At 38.9% G+C, this 23,667-nt stretch overlaps 3 protein-coding genes across 3 annotated transcripts; 1 reads left to right on the plus strand and 2 right to left on the minus strand.

Annotated features, from left to right (window-relative positions):
* Window positions 1–2,809: 2,809 nt before the first annotated feature.
* LOC122774158 (cleft lip and palate transmembrane protein 1-like protein) lies at window positions 2,810–9,676 on the minus strand. Its single transcript, XM_044033215.1, has 17 exons — window positions 9,278–9,676; window positions 8,340–8,431; window positions 7,976–8,153; window positions 7,765–7,892; window positions 7,311–7,389; window positions 7,090–7,207; window positions 6,541–6,635; window positions 6,276–6,360; window positions 6,057–6,157; window positions 5,908–5,961; window positions 5,277–5,327; window positions 5,110–5,192; window positions 4,662–4,696; window positions 4,212–4,267; window positions 4,048–4,092; window positions 3,272–3,408; window positions 2,810–3,183 (listed from the first exon to the last, which is right to left on the minus strand). Exons 1-17 carry the CDS (start codon window positions 9,479–9,481, stop codon window positions 3,117–3,119), a joined length of 1,608 nt encoding a protein of 535 aa, XP_043889150.1. The 5' UTR covers window positions 9,482–9,676; the 3' UTR covers window positions 2,810–3,116.
* Window positions 9,677–10,590: 914 nt separating this feature from the next.
* Window positions 10,591–21,803, plus strand: mrs2 (magnesium transporter MRS2). Its single transcript, XM_044034628.1, has 12 exons — window positions 10,591–11,360; window positions 12,591–12,655; window positions 12,796–12,832; window positions 12,935–13,047; window positions 17,861–18,022; window positions 18,197–18,327; window positions 18,513–18,629; window positions 19,102–19,171; window positions 19,511–19,593; window positions 20,096–20,213; window positions 20,367–20,471; window positions 20,618–21,803. The coding sequence occupies exons 1-12, from the start codon at window positions 11,036–11,038 to the stop codon at window positions 20,675–20,677; spliced, it is 1,386 nt and encodes a 461-aa protein (XP_043890563.1). The 5' UTR covers window positions 10,591–11,035; the 3' UTR covers window positions 20,678–21,803.
* LOC122774974 (integrin beta-1-like) lies at window positions 13,572–17,600 on the minus strand. Its single transcript, XM_044034629.1, has 7 exons — window positions 17,519–17,600; window positions 16,748–17,002; window positions 16,382–16,589; window positions 16,132–16,261; window positions 14,744–15,056; window positions 14,391–14,669; window positions 13,572–13,898 (listed from the first exon to the last, which is right to left on the minus strand). Exons 2-7 carry the CDS (start codon window positions 16,999–17,001, stop codon window positions 13,706–13,708), a joined length of 1,377 nt encoding a protein of 458 aa, XP_043890564.1. The 5' UTR covers window position 17,002; window positions 17,519–17,600; the 3' UTR covers window positions 13,572–13,705.
* Window positions 21,804–23,667: the final 1,864 nt, after the last annotated feature.

Here is a 23,667-nt window from a genome sequence, read left to right on the forward strand (position 1 = left end):
ATAATCCAGCCGAGCGCAACAGAAACCTGTTCATCATTGACTATCATCACTGAACCCGCTCTAATGAATAGGTTTGAATTTTTTACCATTCATGCAAAAACAAACAAGCAGGATTAATTGTCAAAACAGAAGAAAACATAATTTATATAATCACTCAGCAAACAGACAAAAGTGTTGACAAGAACAACAAAAAACCTGAGAGCTGGTTAGTGAAAAAACTGCATTTTACTGCTTGTTGTTGTCTTTCCTCCACAAAAGACAGATAGTGATATAATCTGTCAAAATATAACCCAGATGAAGTTATATGACGGTCAATTTAGAGTGTCCAGTTAACCTCTGCAGGTTTTTGGACTGTGGGAGGAAACCTGAGAACCCTGAGAACACCCAGGTGCACACAGGAAGAACATGCTGGTTGTATTTCTCTCTGCAGTATGTCAACAGGTCTAAAGGACCGACTCGAGGCAGAAATAAAACTTTTCAGGTCTAAAACAGTGGTTCCAAACCTTTTTTCCGTTGAAGTCCAACCTTGCTTGTGTACAAGACAAAACCAGGCCCCCCAACCCAAACCCCTGTCCACGCATACACGCCAAAAGACAAAAGTGGATAATTACGCGTTTAAATGCAAAAATAAAGGGCAGTTGTTGGTTTTTGTTCCTAAACTCACAGTGTATATGGATAAAAACTCCATGAAATCAAAACCAAGGTAACTCCTGTGATGTTGCGTTTGTCTTTTTTGATTTCGGTGAGTCTTTGGTACTTTTTCGTTTCTTAAACACGATAAACAGAAGTCTAAACGGAAAGTCCAACCTCAAGCAGCTCTTTGAACTTTGATTTTAACCTGCAAACGGTCGCTGTGCCTTTGGAATGACAATACATTTCTGCAGGACCATAAAATAAAATGAAAAGTCAAGTGAAGTAAAGTGTGCAGGACCATTAATTAAGAAAAGCTTTGCACTGCCATTTAATATGACAAGCGGCTCGACGCAAACCACAACAGAGGTGAATCACCTGACTGTCACGGTGCACCTTTGGCTTACTGACACAGTTGTGTAAACAATACAAGTGTTGTAATGATGACTTGTCGGCTGAACGGGAACATCACATGCTCGGCTAATGCTCATGTGTCTGCATGTCCACTGTCACTGCAGCTGCTGTCATGTGGATGTGAACTGTGACACAATAGTAGGGGTGGGTCAAAATATCCATTTGGTGATATATATCGTCATTGGGCAATATGATAATAAGGCAAATATCGATATATTCATTCACAAATTTAGGTGCTGTAAAGTCACGAGCATGATCACATCCTGATATCTGAGTTCTTCTTCTGGGACCAATAAATCTGAATCTGAGTTTCAGCAATGATGGAGAAAGCTATGTCATAAGATGCTCCCTCCACGTTCTATACATAAACTTTATGCACTTTGTGAATAAACAGAGAAATCCTGCACTTTGAACTTTTCACGTTAACATTTGGTTGTCTTTAGTGAGACAGATATGTTGATTATCACAGAATCGTTGTGTTGCGGTATTATTGGTATCGTGGACCATGTGTCACGAGGTACCCTATGATTCACACCCCTAGTCTAAATCTAGTGTATTAACCCTTCAACACCGAGCGTATCACAGCAAGCACACTCTGCATTACCGTAATTATGCGACAATTTCTGAAAGCTGAGAAGTTGCACTTCAAAGCCAAGCCGTGTGGTTATTACGGTAATTTCAGTAATATAATATCAGTGATATTATTGATATGGTGGACCATGCATTGCCTATCTCGAGGTACCCTGTGATTCCCGCCCCAACACAATATAATATGTAAATGTAAATACGAGAAGGTCAGAGGTGAATTACGACCATTTCCACACTTCCTACCCCCCTCCCTCCTTCCATCACCCTTTTTCACCCTTGTCACACTTATCTTAAACCCAGGCTTTATTTCGAGCTCAACAAACACCGCTTAAATCCAGAGTGCATTGTGCACAGTTGTGAATACAGTGAAAACAATGGCAGCCACACACAGCTGTGGCTCATAACTATATACACTTTTGATCCGTCTTTTACAGAGTTCTGTGTAAACCTTCTGTAAATAAGTGTTAATTTGTCTCGCTTACTGTGTAAAAGCAAACAACTACATTGTATATTAATAGTCAAACTGCATTTGACTGAACTTGATAAACAAATACCCTTTCATTTACAATGCGGTTGACTTGCTCTTTATATGGTATGTTAACGTAGCAAGATCAGTATTTTCTTCAAAATAATTTACAGTTCAGTGGCTGAAAATACAGCAACTCAGTATATAACATATTGTGAACATAAAAAAATGACATAATACAAAAAAAAGTAGTAGTGCAACCCATCATTTCAACCTCTACCTCAACTTCAGGAGGTAAATAGACCTAATGTTCACCATCAAAAATATAAATAACGCCTTATTGAATATGCTCTGTCTTATCTTCTCATTTCTGTGGGGAACCATGTCAGTTATCAGTTTATTTTGCCTTGTATTTTATGTGGAATTGTTAAAGCCATCATTGGACATGTCCCTCACTTGTTTAAAATGTTAGAACAAGCCGTTCAAGTAAATGTGCATAAATCTATACAAAAGCAAGAGAAATAAATGTTTGAAAAAAAAAAAGCTTCGTAAAATGACTTTCAACAGAGAAATCGTGATCCAAGCTCTTCAGACAATCATATAACAATGTGTGACAAGAATCGATTCAGACGTAAAGATCCAAGTCCAGTTTAAAGCAGGTGGATGACGTTTTTTTGTTGTTGTTTTTTTAAAGTATACTTCCTCCATCTTTTACAATTTGCCAAAAAAAAAAAACCCACATGTTTGCATAAAAAAGCAGAAACAAGCAAATGACTCATGGTTTTACTGCTGAACGATCAGCCAGCAGCAGCACATGTGCAGCAGAGAATCGACGTCAGTCACTGCGTTCTTCCAAATCTTCCATGTCAGGCAAAACACAGCAGCAGTTCAACAGTGAAGAGTCTGAAGCAGAACTAGTCATCTTGGATTAGTTTGTGTCCAAATGTCCTGTTTAGGTCTGTGTTGCACATCTTCAATCTCTGTGTACTCTCCTCTCTGAGACTCCTGTGCCTTCTCCTCACTGAGTCTTTATTTTCTTGCCGTGTGTCGCAGAGTCTCGTCTTCTGGCCTTATGCGCGTAGCAGCTGGTGGAAAAAACGATGAGAGGTTTATACACTTTTAAAGTGAGGTTTCCTTGATAAGATAAGATTACTGGGTGTTTCAACAGTCTACCTTCGCTGGTAGAGGTAGATGAGGAAAAGGAGCTCATCTCTGAAGCAGGAGAGTTGATGAGACGAGGAGAAGGAGCCAGAGGAGGAGGAGAAGAAGGAGGCACAGGAGCACAGATCTGAGATCAGCGTGTTCACTCCCTGGTGGAGAGAAAGAACGACAGACACAAGACTGAAAACTGTGTCAGAGTTTATTATGGGGGATTTTTTTTGCAATCGCTCTGGTTAACGAGGTATGACGGAGTATTAGGGCCAAACTGAAGAATTTGTTATTTAATCTTTTGAGAATAAAGTCATAATATTATGAGAATAAAATCATGATTATTATTCAAGCAAAATCTCAGATGCTCAGCTGCAACGTGCGTCAAGAACATGGAGCATTTCAGCAAGTTATATTTTGGTCTAGGCTTCACAAACAGGAAGGTCGTGGTCGACTGCAAGGCTGTTTGATGTTGCTATTTAATCATAATAAATGTAATTAAATATTGATAAAAGTTTTTTCTCCTAATATTATGACTTGATTCTCATAGTATCACAACTTCATTCTCCTAATATTACGACTTTATTCTCAAAAGATTACATTTTGTCTTGTCTTTTCAGTTTGGCCCTAATGCTGTCGTAATGTGGACTGAATCCAAGCAAGAGTTCTTTGTCTGTAATTCACCGTAAAACACAGCAGGGTTTAAACAAAATAATAAACTTCCTCTGCAAAGTAAGAACTAAGAAGTATTATGGGTGTGTAGGAGAATTTAAACTAGCTTCTTGAATGAATGAACTCACTCTGTACATCAACACTGTCCCCTGCAGGTGGCTCACAGACCTCAGCTGAGGTGGACAAACACAAGAATGAAAAAAAACATAAAAATACAGAAACAGGAGGAGAGACAGTTCAGTTTCATTATATAATCAGGGGATACAGTGAAACACATGAAGGCACAACAGACCTTGTGATTAATGAAGAGCTGAGGGGCCATAGACAGGAAGCCAAAGGCATACACTCCTATAGAGGGAGATATGACATCAAAACATATTACCTTAATGATGTGAATATAACATTTAAGAAGAAGTGATAAACAGTTTTCTCTCGTGTATGGATATATGATTGTGTCTTGCACAGAAAATAATAATAAAAAATATAATAATATGCCCATTATTTAGAAATATAAACCAGTAACACCACTGTTTTAGACACATAAGTAGCAAACTTATGGACAATAAATGTAAACAACTTCTCCATTTTTGAGATTTTGAGGTTAATTCATCATAATGAGAACAAAACAGAAGAGAGAGAGTGTGACTCATTCTCAATTTTATATTCATTATAAATAAAGCTATTACTATAAATGCAAGCTATTATAAATAATCACAAATTGAAGTATAATTGATCGACTCACCAGTCACCAGGCTGTTGATCAACCAGGAATAGTAACTGAAAACACAACACACATCAATGTTAACTCATATGAGCCTAATATTCCAACATGATAGCTATTTCAAAGAATTTCAAAATAAAAGCGTCTGTGTTGACATGGAACGATATATAGTTCACAATAGAAAATGTATTTATAATGCAAAATTAATCTATTACTAAAAACATGCTGGTCCGGCATGGACCAACATTAAAGATTTAAAAACAACAAACAAACCATTGAGTTAACGGCAGAAAAAGAGGGGAAAATACTAAAACAGACTAAAACAATCAGATTATAAATACCTTAATATGAACTTTAAGGTCAAATTGTCCATTCTTATGGCATTCTGTATTTCTGCACTACTTTAGCGTAATATACTTAAGTGGTTGGATCATTTGATGAAGATGATGCTTGATGGTGACCAGCTCACCTCTTTTGTCGCAGGTATCCCAGTGAGAAAATAGCTCCACTGATGCACAAAGGATAAACCAAGTAGGACAGGTATCGGGACGCCTAGAGACAAAACATCAACCAAAGACAAAACTCAAGGTTGAGACATAAAATCCGAGCACAAACACAAATATACTGATACTGTACCTGTGTGTCATAATCTACTGTCTTTCTCTCCTCGTCATCCAGTTTATTTACCTGCACAGTTAGAGAGAAAGTCTTCAGATACTAATAAATCAAGGTAAGACACTAGATTTAGAATAGGGGTGGGAATCACAGGGTACCTCACGATACCAATAATATCATGATACAACAATTCTGTGATAATCAATATATTGCAAGACATCGCAATATCTGTCTAACTGAAGAAAACTGTGAACTGTGAAAAGTTAAAAGTGTAGGATTTTTCTATTTACTCACAACATAGAGAACAAAGTACATGAAGTCTGTACTGAACGTAGTTTGAGCAGCTCTTAACGTAGCTTTCTCCACCATTATCTCGCTGTAAACTGGAAACTTCTGCCCAAGTTTCCCTCATTCATTTGAGCAGCGCCACCGTGAGGAGACATGAAGTAGTGACAGCCGGTGAGTGAAACTGGCAGGGACTGTTTACTTTAGAGAGTCTTTATTTGTTCATTAAAATATCAATATTTGCCCTGGTGTATCAATTATCGTATTGCACGAGGAAGGACGACCATATATCACCATGTCGATATTTTGACCCACCCCTAGTTTAGACCATAACAGCAAATTTCTATTCAAAACTCATGATACTCACATGAAGTTTGGAGAGTTTACACTGCAGCTTAAACACTTTAAACACCTTAAACACCTGGAAGAAAAAGACATTTTTGAGATTTAAGACTGTCCTTTTCTTTCATCGTCATGTGACTGCTTTTGATGGAGGAGGCTGATTGAACTAAATACCTCCACACACGCCCCCAGCCCGACAGGGAGCAGCACCAGCAGACTGGTCTCCTCCAGTAGATAGAGGAAAATCAGCAAAGTGCTGAGGCAACGCCAAAGAACTACAAACAGAGTCGGAAAAACACACTTTTCTAACCAACTGCTCACTGCTCGATATACAAGTCTACAAAACAAAAACCTTCAGTGTTACACGCTCGTATAATTTGATGGTTTTCTTACCTGACTTCCTGGACATTCCTGCCATGCTCTTCTTTTTTGCCCAGGAGCAGATGTCATTCTTAAGAGCCAGGAATTCACAGATGAGCTGTTTCAAGACCCCAAACACAACTTTACGTCACTGCATTTGCGGCACGACAGAGACTCATAGTCCCTCATGATACATGGAAACTGTGGATTACAGTATAAAATAGTACATGCGACTTGGTTTTCTGGTGGATTCTAAAAGGGCTGGTGTGGTATTTTATTAGGTTTAATAGAAACTTACTTGCAGAGCCGTGATGAGAGCAGTGAGCACTAACAGGTAGAGATTGGATCCAACCAGAGTTTCTTTAATTTCATCAATGTTTTGCTCAGTAAAGCCTGGATAAACAAAGAAGCAAACGCCAAATTACTTCATCAGTTTTTCAAATAATGTCATGATATGATGTGATAAAATAATGTGTGTCTGCAATGTACATTTTGATGTAGCCCAAGGTGCCTTACAGTCAAATGAAAACTAAAAACAACTGGTTTGATAAATTGAAAATACAATTCATATCGAACAATTTTAAAATAATAAAAAAAACAGTAAAAAAAAAAGTCACATTACACTACAAATTATACCAACATAGTTAAACCTAATTAAAAAGCCATGAGTTTGAAGCTTATTTTTAAATATTCCCAGGATGCAGTCTAATCTAATATCCACATGGAGGGTGTTCCATTTTTTGGAGCCATAAAAAGAGAAAGCAACCTCATTAGATGTCTTGAACGACAGTTGATGCTCTGAAGGTTTTTGTTGTCTCGTCTTATATCTATTGTCTTATTAACTCACCAAACTGTCGTAGAGAATAAACCACATCCTGCAGATGAACCCAAAACCTGAATCTCCTTAGAGAGATTCCCTCATAGGACACGGTGAGAGGGAGGTGAGCAGTGCTGCTGTTGATCTCCTGTTAATGGGTAGATACATTTATGTCAGTCAAAGCCTGTATTTAAATCAAATGTCTTTTACTAGAATGGGTCTTTAAAATGTCGAGTTTAAAAGTGTCCAACCATGAGGTCTTTGACTCGGACACTGAGCTCATTGACCAGCAGCAGAGGAAGGTAGATCATCTGATGACCGCTCTGAGACCTACGAGGAGAGACAGGAAGAGTAGTTTCCTTTTTACAACCAGGTTAAGAACAAGGGCATTTCTTGCATAGAGTTTACATGTTCTCCGTGTGTGTGTGTGTGTGGGGTTGTTTCTACGGGTTTTCCGGTTTACGATCGCAAAAGAATAAGTGACATCTAAAGAGACTTCTACTAAAGGGAATGTTGTTCTTCTTTGTTTATGTACATATTATAAGGCTACAAAAACTAAGAATTTCAACTTTACAGTGATTAATAACTTGTACAAACATGCTCATGGGTATTATATTCCATTTCTGCTAATAAACCTTCCTCAATGTTACTCACTGGGCCGCTGAATAAAAGCTTTGACCTCCAAAGCTTCCTGTGAAGACTTACACTCTCATGTATCGCCGCACATCACTGGGAAGCCCCGCCTTGTTGAAGGTGAAGTCCTCTGACATCATAGTCACAGACAGCTGAGGTCTCCAGTGGGATACAGGATTCTCTGACCTGGGGCCGGATCTCTGAGAGGTGATGTACTCACAGTGAGGATTCACAATCTAAACTTACTCCATGGTTGAAACATGATCGCTTCATATCCTTTTACCTTGTGCACATCTCTCTGGTCCTCTGAGTGTGTGGGTGCGATGTAGGTGGTGAGCTGAGCTGCGTAGTGGACTTCTCTGCTGTCCTCCAGAGGTGATACGCCACATTTATGGACGTAAACGACTGCAAACAGGGAACCATTTGCTCGAGTCTCCGCCGGCAGAGAGACATTCACTTGTCTAAAGAAATATTCAAGTCAATAAAGGTTATTAAAGAAGACGAGATGATGTAATTATAGTTCATTTTCTATTTTATAACAAAGGATTCTTTTTTAACAAAGCAGCTATGACACTGAAAGAAAAAAAAAACTGAGATGACTTCATGCCAAACGACAAATAATGTCCACATGGCTGTTGCAAACTCACCTTTCAAATGCAGAATGTGGGTCAAATGGGTCTATTTTTAAGGCAAGGTTGAGTTGGCTGTTGTCTGGCATTAAGCAGGTGAAGACGCTCAGCTGGATAAAAGAGAAGAGAGGGTGTCATGAGCATTAGTCGTTGACCTGAACTCAAAAAATTGTTATTTATTGGACGTTTTGATAAGAATGCATCAGACAGAGTTTTGCAGATGAGCGTGCAGTAAGTACAACCAAATCAACATTGTATGTTTACAATAAAGATTTTCTCCACTTAACATACCAGAGGTTCAACCTGATTTATCTCATTAGTTCAAATGAATATGAAATTCCTGCATTTAAATTAGTCCTTTATTAATCCTGTAGGGGAAATTCCTTCTCTGCATTTAACCTATACTCTTAACCTTCCTAGAATCAAGAGCAGTGGGCAGCCACTGAGCAGTTGTTTTGACCTGGCAGTGATTTAAACTGGCAACCCTCCAGTTTCAAGGCAAGTTTCGTTTCCTGTTTAGAGCTGTTTGACAATTCAACATTCAAAAAGGTTCAGTGTTTTGAATATTTAGGTAACTATAAAGACCTTACGTTATCTATCTATTAACAATGTACAGAAAGCAATGTGTCTTTTTAAAATTGTGGCTTGGTGTGGACAGCCGACTGACCATAGTGGTAAAAACAGTGAGCAAATTCGTAAGGAAAACACAGATACAGCTCAGTGACGATTATACACTGAATATCCAAAAGAAACCTTTTTTTTTACCGTAAAGGCGTTTGTAAGGTGGACTTAAAATGCAGAGTCAGATAGTTTGACCACGGAGGAACGAGTGTCACATAGTTTGACCGCAGTAAAATTACTTGCCATTACATTTGTAGCTCCTGACCAGGCCGGCCGCTGCAGGCGTTTTAAGTGGAAACTGTGAAATCATTGGTTACGTGTGTGAGTGTGCAGACCTGCAGTCTGGGTGTGTCTGTCAGGTAGGAGGTGATGCAGTTCTCTCCTCTGCCTTCGTCGCAGGGTTTGGTGTAGATGAAGCCGTACAGCAGCCAGGCGGTGTGCAGCATGTAGACCACAAACACGCCGAGCAGTAGCTTAGCCACGGAGCTCTTCTTAGCGCCGCTGTCCGTCGATGCTTTGGAGCAACACGATGGGAACATGGCAGCTACTGGTGCACGTTTATAATATTATTTTAATATACAAGGTCTGGTTTGAAGATTTAACTGTACACTCTGTGCCGTCGACTCTATATAATCCCCAAGCTTCCTCTCTGCGACAGCATCCTTCCGGTGATCTGATGCTGGTGCTGATGCTGCATCTAAACTGGCAATGCCACTTTTGACCAGTGGGTGTCACAGTATCCCTGTACCGTGGAATAAAAAACTGTGTGTAGGCTTTTTAGGGGATCTATCAGCAGATGAATTGAGTTCACCATGTCTATTACTCTGCCCCCTTTATCCTCCACAAGAGAGTCACGGGTCGCTGGAGCCAGTCCCAGAGATCCTGGACAGATCACCACTCCATCACAGCACACAGACACAAACAATTAACCTCTCTCCACCATTTGGCCATGCATATTGTATATTATATTGTGTTTTTTCATCTTGATTTAACTTTAAAAGAAGAGTTTCATGTTTAAATGAGAATTGTTACTGCTCCTTGGAGTCCACTGTTCTCATCTACACAAGAACGGGAAGTGAGATGCATAAATGGTTTGTATTTATATAGCGCTTTTCTTGTTATGATGACCACTCTACAGCTATGTGCAGTGCATTTACTTTCACACTTGTCTTTCATTCCCATTCACATGCTGCCGACACAGCCGTCAGGAGCAACGTGGGGTTAAGTGTCTTGCCCAAGGACACATCCGTAGACTAGTGGAGGCGGGAATCGAACACACAACTTTAATTTCAAAGTTTGTTTAGAATAAGATAATTAGTTATTTATATATTCACACATATAGATAGATAAATAGATAGATAGATAGATAGATAGATAGATAGATAGATAGATAGATAGATAGGTAGGTAAGTAGGTTGGTAGGTAGGTAGGTAGGTATCTGGCAGTGTTACCCCATCAGTTACAACCTATGTTTGTCTAACAATATACCTATCATAGGTATGGTAACCATCAAAGGTACAAAGAACAGACAGACAGACAGAAGTCGCCGGGTTAACATGACGTAGGAGAGGCAAGAGCAGCAACATTCCTACATATTCTTAGAAGTCACCTCCTTCTGGCCTACATCCCTGTCAAACTGGTACGGGTCACCGCGTTGCATCATGGGCAGGAATGTTGCTGCTCTTGCCTCTCCTACGTCATGTTAACCCGGCGACTTCGGACTAAAACACATGCCTGCGTGTCGATTCAGCGTGTAAGGCAGCGGCAGGTGACTGGCGTCTGATACTCGCCTCCTCTTTTGTTGTCATTGCGAGTTTTGAACAGATAAACTAAAAAAAGCACAAGTTGTCCCCGTGACTGTTAGCTAACGGAACTAGCATAACAGCTACACAACTGCACACCGTATGGTAAAAGTCACGTTTGTGCGGTTGCTGTCTGGTTGTAACGCTGCCTGTAGGCTTTTATCTGCTTTTACTGCGGTCACCACTCAAACACATGCAGGAACCACCAATGAGAAGACTCGAGGAGTTTGACACTCTTGACCAGCTTCTCCTGGATTTAACCTGCATCCGCAGCTGAGTGCCGGTGTGGACATGAGACTGTACAGTGTGGTACTGGCTGGCTGTATGAGCTGCACGAGGATGACCTATCTGTCGTTTTGTGGGAAGTTTTCTCCAAAGTGCCCTTTCACTTCCGTCAGGGCTTTTTCCTCAAGACTTGGCCGTACTCGAACTCTCATTTGCAGGACTCCTTCGGTGCCACAATGCCCACTCAAACACACTGTGCTTTTGGGAAATAGCAATCTGGCTTTGCACTGCAGGAACTTCAGGGACATTTGCTCAATGCGACAACCCAGAAAACATCTGTCTGTTGCTGTGAGAAAGGAGAACATGTTGCTTGGAGGTGCAGCTTGGTCTGGTAAGTATTAGCATCAGGCAGCAACAGGTGATTACATAACTACAGGCAGTGTAGTCTAGGAATGGATTGATAATACAATCAGAACTGATGTCACAACTGGGGATGGCTCCATTCCACTTTTTGTGTCTGATACAATACAGATGTCACAACCATGAGTATGTGCAGATACCGGTATAGTCCTGTACAACACATGTGCCAGTCTATTTACCACCTACTGGAGCCAACCTTACACCCTGGACAGGTCGCCAGTCCATCGCAGAGCCAATGTACAGAGACAAATAACCCAAGTTATATTTGACTAAATGTATTTTTAATTGCCTGTTTCTTACATATTATTTATTTATTTAAACATACCATAGATTTTGTTTAATATTGTATGTTTAAATTAAGCAATTTTGTATATTATATGTATATGTTGTTGTTATACTATTTATGGAGGGAAAAAGAAACCTGCCCCCAAATATTGACATTAGCTGCCCTGAGTTCTACAGATTAGCATCAGCCTTAGAAAGACTCATTTTGGTTGGCCTTTAGTATCTAAGTGTCTACTGACACAGATGCCAGTTTGATAAGTGTTTTAAATAATTTTCAGTAAAAACAACTAAGATGTGTTACATTTGTGGTGATACATTTACCATGCTTACATGCAGCCTCTCTTTACAGGTCTGTCTTTACAGCATGTTACTTCATGTTGTGCCTTCATGATACCTGTAGATAAAACCTTTTTTTTTTTTACTAGAGGAAATTTCCAAGCATGGTGAAGACTCATATAGTAAAACTCAGACCCAATCAACCACCTTTGTCATTGAAACAGTCATGAGAAATAGTTGAGTAAGACTTCTGTGTGAATCTTTGTGTTGTAACTAAAAATATAAAGATGAACCTTGATAGGGAAGTATTGACGAGCAAAGGAGTAAAGGCAGAGAGGTGAATCTAAATTTGCAGTTTGGATATGGATTTGTTATTTACATTGAAATTTGTTTGTTTCAGCAACTGTATTGTAAATATTGACGTTAGCATTCTGTAATGAAACAAATAGAGTTAGAAGGGTGTATGCCTCTGCTAAACTAAAGTGCTAAGTAGGCCATTTACACCATCATGGCTTAACTTATAAACTAAGTAAATGAGTGTCAGTGTGTTGAAATCACACTGATGCTCTCATTATTTAATTTTCACTATAATTACAATGTAATTATAATTTATTTTATCTTTTGTGTATTCTTTGAAAAGTGTCCTCGATCCGCAGCAGAGTGACAGATGCCATCATTTCCAGTGGGCCTCCAGCTTTTGTAGTGGTAAGAAAATCACCAAGAGCAGTTTCCAAAACTGCCAATTTCAGTGGCTGCTGAACAGCTGCACCTAGTCAAATTATTGTTATTAATTATTGTTCTTTTGTGTTCTGAAAAATATTAAAACTATAATGTATTTTTTATAGATGAAGTTTGATCATGAGGGAAATGTGTCATCGTATGGTAAGTGTTGGGAAAATCAATGATACATGAAAGGATGATGACTGTTTCATTTTGATCTACTGCTACTCTTCTTACTGAAGTGATTTACTCTTTTCTTTACAGAGAAGAAGAAAACGGAGCTTTGTCAGGAGCTAAGTCTGCAGGCCAGAGACCTTCGCTTCCAGCACACCACCAGCCTCACTGCAAGAAACAACTGCATTATCTTACGGATGGCGGTATGATCTTTTTTGTTGTTGTTATAGTTCTGGTTTGAAAAGTGAAGCCCAGGGAGTAGGACAGAAGTAGCTTTTCTTTACCAGGGGGCAATGTTGGAATGGAAGTCTACTGACAAATGCACCAAATCCGCACTTATATTATAACATAAACTTTTTCCTCAGGAGTTAAATGGTCTCAAGCACTAGTTTTAGGCCTTCTCCAAAAGAACATAATTAAAAAATTTCATATAATGTTCTCATATATAGTAAATAAGTAGACAAAACATGGCGTGTTTGTGGACACCCATGTGATTGACATTTAGTATCGTTCAATAGGTGACTTTCAGGATGCAAAACATATAATGGGCACCATTACATTTTTTGCAAGTTTTGTCAACTCACAATTATCAAATATCTTCAATCAAATTCTGCTGCAAATGCTGGACTTGTGACTGCCAAATTTTAAACTAGAGGCATGCAGCCTGTTTGTAACCTGGTGCTACCAGGTGACACAGTAAAATAATGAAAGGTGGAAACAGTCTGACCAAGCTGATAAAATAATTTTATTTGTCACAATAATTAAAATAATTAAAAAGGTCACAAACAAACTAAACAAATCTGGAGAAACACCGGATTAAAGCAGAGAAACCTTTGTCACACACATTTCTCTACTAGCTGGTCAGTTGGTTCCACAGTCTTTAGATCGCGCCACAGTTGACTCTCCCCCAGAAGATGTGTGGGAGAAGCTGTAGTAGAAGAAGCAGTCATCCTGGCTCCTCATTTTACACAACTTGACAGTTCCTCCTTGTTGAGGCAGATCATCTTTCGTCTCCACCATTGTCACACCGAGGTAGCCACATATTTGGTCACATCTAATGCAGAGTGAGGAAGAAGCAAGCAGTTCAAGAGTTAAAAAATGACTGTTGGCAGCAATCTACAAGTAGGCTGATGTTGAGTTATAACTGAAATGTTATGCCCATCATTGGCACTGTAATGTCTAAATCAGCAAGTCTGTTATGGTAGCTACAGTGAAAGCACCAAACACTTGGCTGGATCTATTAATTCAGCAATTCAATACCATTGTATCAGAATATGATTACAAATGTTTAGTATATGGTAAATGGTCTGTATTTATATAGCGCTTTTCTAGTCTTGATGACCAAGTTGCTTTACACTTCAGTTTTGCCATTTACCCATTCACAGTTTTTCTATTGTCTTGCCCAAGTGTCTTCCCCAAGGGCACATAGGCATGTAGACTAGCGGAGCTGGGAATGAAACCTACCACTCAACAACACCAGTTTACCCAACAGCTTAATAACAACTTCCGTTCTTTTTCTCATTGTAAACACACCCTGTTAACTCACCTGTCCTTCTTCTCTCCCATCCCAAAAGCTCGGCACTCCACACACTCCACATGCTGCTGACATGTGTTCTCACAAAAAGGGCAGCTCTCACAGGTTGGGCCACTGTACGGCAGGTCACATTTACATTGTCCACACTGACACATCCCTTGACCATTACACAACTGCTGGTTTGTTGCCATACAAGGGGCAGTTTCCATAGAGCAGCTGCAGTCCTCGCCAGTCCATTCTTCCTTACAGATGCACTTACCACAACTGCACTGCCCTTGGCCTCCACATATTCTGTTGAATACAAAAAACAACTTCAAATACAAATCTGTTTTATTTGACATACAAGTTATTATTGTGTGTCATACTTGTTGTTGGCACGAAGACAATCAAAGTTGCTGCACTCGCAGTAACGTCCACTGTACATTTCTTCCGGGTTTTCTCGCATCTCACACTCGCAGAAGCCCTCCACACACACACCCACACCACTGCACACCAGCGCGTCTGGTGCTGAGCGACAGTAGTCATCATGCTGTGAATGTGAAGTAAGTGAACCGGTGTTCCGCTGGCATTGTTGTCCAGTGTAAGAATTGTAGCACTCGCACTGGCCACACATCAGCGCTCCATGGCCACTACAGGCACGGCTGTTTTCCTCACGGTTTCCTGTGCAGTCACACTGACCTGGGGCAACATTTATTAAAAAATAAATAAATGATACAACCATATGTGATAACATTAGCAAAAGACATAACAAATAAAATACTTTTTATTCCTCTTTCTGACATTTTTACCTTCATATTGTTTCATTACCTAGGCCTGACTTTATCTTATGCCGTTTTTCAGACATTTCTTATGCTGTACATTAAAGCTGTAGTGCTTAACTTAGATATAAATGAATGTCTGTTTCATTTAAGCCATAGCCAAATGAATTCACACAGTTTTGGTCAGCCAAAAACTGCCTCTCCCTGTGTTTCTCAGTATAGCAGTATTTTGTTATGGTGTCGCCTGGTGACATTGCTGCACTGCGCACTGGAAATGACTTGTTTTACGTCATGACTCTGGAGACCAGGGGGAAGCACAACAGCTACATAGTGCTAGATGAAAAAGTTCAAAAGTTTCATAAGTGGAAGTTCACCAGTTTGATTGCGTAAATGCTTATTGTAACTGGATAGTGGAAAAGTGGGGGTGGTGCTAGATCTCTTATGGCGTATTTCCACTGGCTCTACTCGCTGCGGCATGATTAGGTTGCATCTCCACTACAAAAAAGTACCTACTGGCCTTATCACTGCACGGCTGTGGTGACTTTGTTTTATACGCGACACACACACACGAGTGACTTGTACTTTACACCAGATTTCTGTAGTTGTTGGAGATTAACCCACATTTTTAGGATTGTTAAGTAGTTTTAACTGATCTACAATTTGGCACTGCTCGGCTTGATTTCTGTCCACACGTCTCCGGAGTACAGCCTCCTACTCCACAGACTACAGCAGCAGTGGCAGTGGTCTGTGATGCCACTCGCGATCGCCGGCGCTGTCCCTAAATACACCACTCCACTTTAAAAGACTCCTCTTAAATATAGAGGTTTCCCTGCTGATTAACCCACGTTTTTAGGATTGTTAAGTTTTAGTAGAGTTTTTAGTTGAGTAGAGCCGGTGGAAATGTGCCATTAGACATACTGTATACGTGGAGACACCGGCAGTGTTTTGGTACTATCTCAGAAATCCTCAGATAGTGGTTCTGTGGATGTACTCACACTCCAAAGTTATTTCTAACTTAACACTGAGTGAAGAGCCTCTAGGTGAGATGGAGACGGACCAGGGCCCAGTCTTGCTGGGGTTTGAGTCATCACTCTTACTAGGACACTGGGCAGCAACCACATTCACCTAGAGAACAGAAGGATTTATTTTTATGGTAGTATATTTTTAAGAAAGAAAGTAAAATGTGCATGTCATGTTAGAATGCTGCTCTAATGTCCTGTACAGCACAGTCTGAATTCTGGTGACCTGGATAAGTAGAGGGTTTCTAGCGTCGGCGTTACTGAATGTGATGTTGACTGCCTCTGGCACATTGCTGGCATCTGTAGTCAGCTCTGGAACAGGCTGGTCTGCAGGCATGGTGAGAGTTAGATGGAAGATCTGGCTCACACCCGGCCTCAAACGGAGGGAGACTTCCTGGGGCTGGAGAAACAGGATCTTGGCTTCTGACTCACTGCTGTAGAGGGTCAGTAGGGTCAACAAGAGACTTTAGATGAACCAGTCTTGTGTAAAATGTAGGTCAAATAATCAATGTCTGTTTCCCTCTCTGTAATCGCAGCTGATGATGCCAAATGAGAATAGTTTCAGAGTGGATCTGTTATCTTGAACACTCACCTTGTGATATTCCTCACGATCTGTACCTCTCCCTGAGGGTTGTATGTGTGACTTTTGCGACAACCCATTCTCCGCAGCCCCTTCATGTTATGACACCGAATGTTCATATTAGGGGCAGTGCACCATGCACATTCTGGACCTGACATAAGGCATTGGTCACAACTGGATGCTGAAGTGGGACATGAGTGTTTTTTGGCCCAGCTGGGATACAACAGAGTCAGCAGCAGGCAGAGACAGAGCAGCTTCACAGCCATCCTGCAGTTACAGGGAAACATGATGATGCTTTTAGTCATTTGCTATCACAACCCTGGTTTGAAAAGTGATTTGTAGACTATAGGAAAATGAATTGACCTCCTACTTGTTTTAAAACGTCAATAAACATTTTCCTGAGGAGTTAATAGTCTCTGTCACTTGTTTCAGGTCTTCTTCAATAAAACATTTTGTGCATTTTGTGAATTATGTTCCCATTTAGTGGAAAAAATCAAGAAGATTAATCACAAGTAGGAGTGGACACCAGTGGGATTGACAGCTGTAACGTCCAACTTTAATGAAGTGAAGAAATTCATTAGATACTAAGTCAAATGTCTTTTTGTGTTTTTTTTTAATTAAAGGATCAAAACAAAACAAAATCTGACTGTTAAAAAGACACATTATTATAAAGTAACCTGCAGTAATAAGCTTATTTTAGTTTTACTGTCTAATAAAAAGACATAACGCATCTGGTTCCATCATGGATAATTTGCTAAATAAACACAGCAGTAATGGTGTTACCTGAAGTGTTGAAAGAAGCTTCCTGGTCTCTCTGGGACTGTCTGTCACTGCTGCCTGTAGCACACTGACAAGCTTCAGTATTACAATAGTCATAAGGTCCCCATGGAGCCACTGAATCGTAGTTGAGGCTTATCGATGTGCTTGATTACGCAACAGGGGGTCCACAACAATCAGGTCATTCACTGTTGATAAATATTTGCAGACCAGAGTGAACTATTGAGCCTCACAACTCACAAAAGTCACAATTTTATAGAATTCAAGCTTTCAGTCTCTTCTTTATACTATTTCAAAACAAAGTTGTTCTTAAGAAGTTTCTAAGACGTAGCCCATGTCTTTCCACAGTCTTTGAAAGCCATCATAACCCCACAATCACTTCTGGTGTTGGACTTTCGTGGTCTGGGATTGGAACGCTGGTTGGTGCTGGAGCTTGCCCCTCAGCTTGCATCGCAGGCGCATTCTCTGCCCTTTGAGTTCAGAGCACTGGAGGCCATATTGCAGCACAAGGTGAGACAGATTAGCGTTACAAACCACTGTGTGCATGTAAGCACATTCTAGCCCAGAATGAAAAAGAAAAAACACTTCTTCTAAATACAGACATGAGGCTCTTTTTGTTTTAGATAGATAATGTGAAGGCTTGTACATACTGTATAAGTTTTGTTTGTGTATCTTTGTCAATAGGTCAACACTCTTCAAACTAGGCTGAATGAAGTTGAGCCAGTAATTCTGGATGTGTTGGAATCCTTAGTAGATCCTAAAATCCTTTCTGCGTATCGAGGTAAACTACATGTACTTCTGCAATACGGCAAAAGGTAAAGCACACAGCCACACTGTACATATTCACATACTGTAGCTTGTAAATGCTCTCATGAATGAGGTGAACCATAATATTGCAAAAATCTCCTTTGCAGTAGCTTTTAAATCCCAAAGTTTAACCCTAAAGTTTATTTTTTAACACACCGTCATTGGTTTTTCATTGTGTCTCTTTCTCTCTCAGTCTATCAGAGTTGGAAACAGACATAAGGGTTTTCAAGGACTCCTTGCTGAAGATTTTGGATGAGGACGAGATCATTGAAGAGCTTTGTCTGACCAAGTGGACAGACCCAAGAGTTTTGTATGTCTCACATGCACTCAAAAACACAAACACGAATTCCCTCTAAAAAAAAAAAAAGGGAAATATTTTGTTGACCAAGAGGTCAAAGTTCGTTCCCTTCCACTTCAAAATAATGTTGAGTTATGTTAGTTGCCTATTCCTGACTATTACTCATACAAACGTAACACTGTAATATCTATGATATGATATCTAGATTTCTTTAATATGTTATAATGTATTTTTTCATTTGTATAACATTTGTATAACATTTCATTTTTTTATTATCCTTGTCCCCAAACCTTGTTAAAATCTTTTTAATATAATAAAACCTGCCAAAATAAAACAACTCAATTTTCCCTTTGTCAACTGTACTTGACAATGGAGACACTACAAGAAATATTTATATAAATGCGCTGATGTTAAAAGCTGAAAAGAACATGAGACATTTTTGTGTCTGTGTGTAAAGTATATGACTGTCTCTCTGCATTTCTAGTGAGGAGAGCAGTTTGGACATTGACCATGCTGAGGAGATGGAACTGTTACTGGAGAATTACTATATGCAGGTAGTGCTAATATCAATTCATTTGTAACGATTCATATTAAATGATGAAATGAAGAAACGTGTGCATGCTCACCTGTGAATTCACCTGTGTATCTAATGACATTTTGAATAAACTGAACTGCAGTGCAGCGACTCCGCTGTTGTACAGCTGGAAGGAGATGTTCTAACTGCTGTGTCTGTCTTTGTTTAACATCACAACAATTGCTTGCATCTTTATTTTCTTCCCTGTTGAACCCATCAAATTGCACCTCTTTTTTTTCTATCAAAGCCCCTGATGTACACAGTTAAATGTCAAACCAGATTAACTGTGAGTGACGGTGTGTCGATTTGCTCCCTGCAGACTGAGGAGCTTGGAAACAAGGCCAGAGAGTTGAAAGGACTGATAGACGACTCTGAAAGCGTCATTTTTATCAATCTGGACAGGTAAACACATACATACACACTGCATATGTACAGCACAAACACCTACCATAGACTGTATGTATTATATATTATTATATTCATTTTTATATATTGTCTATGTGCATGCATATTTAAAATACTGAGATTGTGTAGGCATGTGAGTGGTTGTGCTTCTAACTCGTATGTAGAATATCTTAAATATAAAGTTTTATTTTTAACCCTTTAACACCTAAGCCTCAAAATATCCGTCTGGACTTTTTTTTTGCTTATTTTAACCATAGAAGGGCCAGAAAATACTCTGTGACTAAGTGCTTTTGCCTATCTTTCCAGAATAATTTTCGATATATGGCAGTTAATTTACTGCATGTTAAAATACGGTATTAAATGAACACCAGATTTAGCATGTTAACACAATAAAATAATTAAAATAACATTTGTTTGACAACCAAATCAGCCTGACCCATAACAGGCATATTTTTTATCCTCTGGAAACAAATGAAGCAAGTTGTACGTCTCATTTTAGCCATCGCAACGTGATGATGCGTCTGAATCTGCAGCTGACCATGGGTTCCTTCTCCCTCACTTTGTTCGGTCTGATCGGAGTAGCATTTGGAATGAATTTGACGTCAAACCTTGAAGAGGTGAGTTTGATCAAATGAGCATCTCAGGACTCATTTAACTTCTAATGAGGATTTGTCATTTTTGATTGCTTTTGAGCCATGCATGTTTATATGAACACTGTACCTTTTTATGGACACTCAGATGTATTTTTGTGTTTGCCTGTTTATCACCAGGACCCTCGTGTTTTCTGGTTGGTAACGGGCATGATGTTCTTGGGCAGCGGGCTGATGTGGAGACGTTTGCTGTCATTTCTGGGACGACGTCTAGAGCCTTCACTAGTAAAAACACACACACACACACACACACATGCACATGCTCCTACCATGTGTTGAATATTGTACCACATCTATCATTTTATTTAGATAAATAAATGACTGAATGAGTGTTTTAAGATGATTTCACAAGTGTCATTTCTTCTGTTTAGAATCCTCCAATTTGGAAGAAAGCTCTGAGAGCATCAGATGTCAGAACAGGAGTCAGATGATGTTCTACCTGTAAGATGTCGCAGACCCCAAACAGACTTGCAGCTTTAAAGACAATTGTTTTATGACCACAAGTTGCAACTACAACAACAACCAAGACTACATCGATAAGTCTGGAGATTTCACTTGTTATATTTCTCCTCACACATGTTGAAGTCTCTTCAGATCCTTCAATGCCTTCATATTTAAATATCTGTCTGTCATTTCTGGTTATAAGAGTGTATGAGTCAATGAGAAGCAATACTAAACGTGATAACCAAACTAACTCTCTAAAATGAGAGCCATATGTATGTTAAGGTTGTTGTTATGGTTAATAAAGAAATATTAAAGGTAATCTTTGTATTAAGTTGAGTAGAAGCTGTGTAAAATACAACAAGGACTTTTCTAAATGGCAGCAAAGTCACAGGCGTCCGTAATGTTCACAATATACTTTTGTTGCCATCATATGATATGAGACATAATTATTAATATATTAAAGCCATATGCATAAGACCATTGACATATTTTATGTATCAATTATTAAAAAAGAATCAGCTGAAAATCATTTACCAGATACAGGTACTCTGTTATCTAATAACAGTCTTGGAAAAAGCAAGTGCAACCTCATGGTCATTCTGGGCTACATGAGTACTTCAGAAGAGGGGTGTCAAACTCAAAATGACCTAAGGCCATTGAGCCAATGTTGTCATTATAAGATGATAATAAGTGATGGGGCTGCATGTAACCAATTGGGAGGGCAGGTTGTGGTCCGTGGGCCACCAGTTTGACACCTCTGCTTTAGACCTCATACTGATGATTCTGCAAAGGGTCACAGGATAAATCTCTAGAATCATGAGATGATCATAGGAAGAGCAGATGAAAAATGTTCATTTTCTACAAATAATGTTTATTTGTCTCATTTTCTGAAATGTTTTCCTCTTCATGTGTGATCATGGATCAAATCTTCCCAGGCCTCTCAAATAAGTCTGTGGTTGAACTGGTCAAAGGTGATGAGGAATCACCAGTAGATAAAGCTTCCTCTTCAGGGATCAGTATTAGTGTTAAAAACCATTGTTTAATTTGTTCATTTTCAAAGGTTTGCTCTCTATATATTATATGAAGTGCCAATTAAAATTATTGTTCTTTGAATTTTTGTGTGTTTTCTTGATTTCACTTAATTAAATTGTGGTGAATTAATTTCAACTGAAAACACTGAAAGAATTAAGAAATGTAATCAATCAAACCTGAAAAATGTATAACATTAAAATCGGGTAACTGCACTCTTCTAAAGGAAGAGAAGGAGAATATTTTTAACTATAGATTTCTTTGCTACGAAGGACATAAGATGTATATATTTTAATTTCATGGTTGTACTTTTGTGCTGTCATAACCATTATTTTACACTAGAGGGAGTTATCTACCATTTGAAATGGATTTCATAAAACATGCATGACATTATTTTTAAATAAGTTTATACACAATACACTAAAAAGTTCATATTTTCATAATGGGCTTATAACAAGTAGCTATATTCAAAGCTTGATGTATCAAAATTGACTATTTCCTTCAAGTAACATTCAAGGTTTTTTTTTAAGAGTTGTTTAGTATGCTTTTTGCAAGGTTTACTACTATAAACTATTAGATTAAGAATTAATATTCTTTGGCGTTTAATAGCATTTATAATGTTGCATTACTGCCTTACTCTTAGTCCTTATCACTGCCTCCTGTTATTTTTAATCTTTTATCCATAATGGTCATGTAAAGCGTGTCGATGCACGCCATCAAAAATATGTGCATGGCAAATTTAATGTGTATGAAAAACTTTAACTTTAATTTAATGTACTTTCTAAGCACTTGATGTGTAGAAAATCGTCCTGATACACTGATGAATGTGGATGTACTGTATGTTAGTGTTTAAAAAATACTGCAGTTTAGTCCAGTGGTTCCCAGGTTTCTCTAAAGAGTCACAAGATAAGTCTGACTCATCGTGACATTATTATTGGAAATTAAAAACAACTTACCACCCACAAAATTGGTAAAAATGTTAAAACAAAACATCTAAAATGTTAACATTTTAGAAAGTATCCCAAGTCGCAGAAACAGGTTCCAATATCTTTCATTGACTATTAAAATGCTTTGGAACCTACATGTTGTACAAACAGCTGTATCTACTGCCTTTATATAAAACTGTACTCATGTTAAAGACAGCTGTCAGTAATAAAGAGTTGTAAATTATGTTTATCTGAGTCAATGTGCCAAGTTACATTTTCACACAAAAACAGATAATATGTGCTACACAAAGGCACAGTGTTTCAATAACAAATCTGAGAGAATGAAATAAAAGTGTCAAGCTACTTCATCAATAAATCTGGATTGTATGTGTGCACACTGGTATTAACTCTGATGTTTCCATGACCAGTAGTCCTCATGGAGACCAAAGTCTGGTCCCAAAGAACCTTATTTTGAGGAGCTGGTTAAGTCAAGATGAAGATGTGAGTTGTGGTTAAATTAAGATTAGGGTTAGGCACAGCTGGCCCAAGGCATAAGTGAACTAAAGGTCAGGACTGCAGGCAGGCCATTCCATCCTCTCCACTCCCAAATTCTGGAGGTGGTCTCTGATCTCAATTTCTCTCTAAACTGATAAATTGCCAATATGTCTTCTTTCTTCAGACTTCATCATCCAATCCAATAAACGTCACCAACAAGAGTCAATAGCACAATAAGCCGTTTGCCATTGGCAGAGAAGTTTTGACAAGTTTTTCATCCCACAAAAGCATAAACAGGCTTTCCAACGACATAAGATGTATTACCAAGAGGTATTGTAATTGACCAAACACAAATGCCCTTACATTTTGTGCTAGGTTTATAATGAATGCAGTTTATAATATTACATACATAGGTGTCAATAGCATTTGAGCACAGGTGAAAAAATATTCCTCAGGGCCCCATAAAGGCTTGGGCAGGCACTGGGGTTTGGTATTATCTGGTTATGATTAGGAGCATGGATAATGCT

This window comes from Solea senegalensis, linkage group LG9, assembly GCF_019176455.1.
Source record: "Solea senegalensis isolate Sse05_10M linkage group LG9, IFAPA_SoseM_1, whole genome shotgun sequence".
NCBI lineage: Eukaryota > Metazoa > Chordata > Actinopteri > Pleuronectiformes > Soleidae > Solea > Solea senegalensis.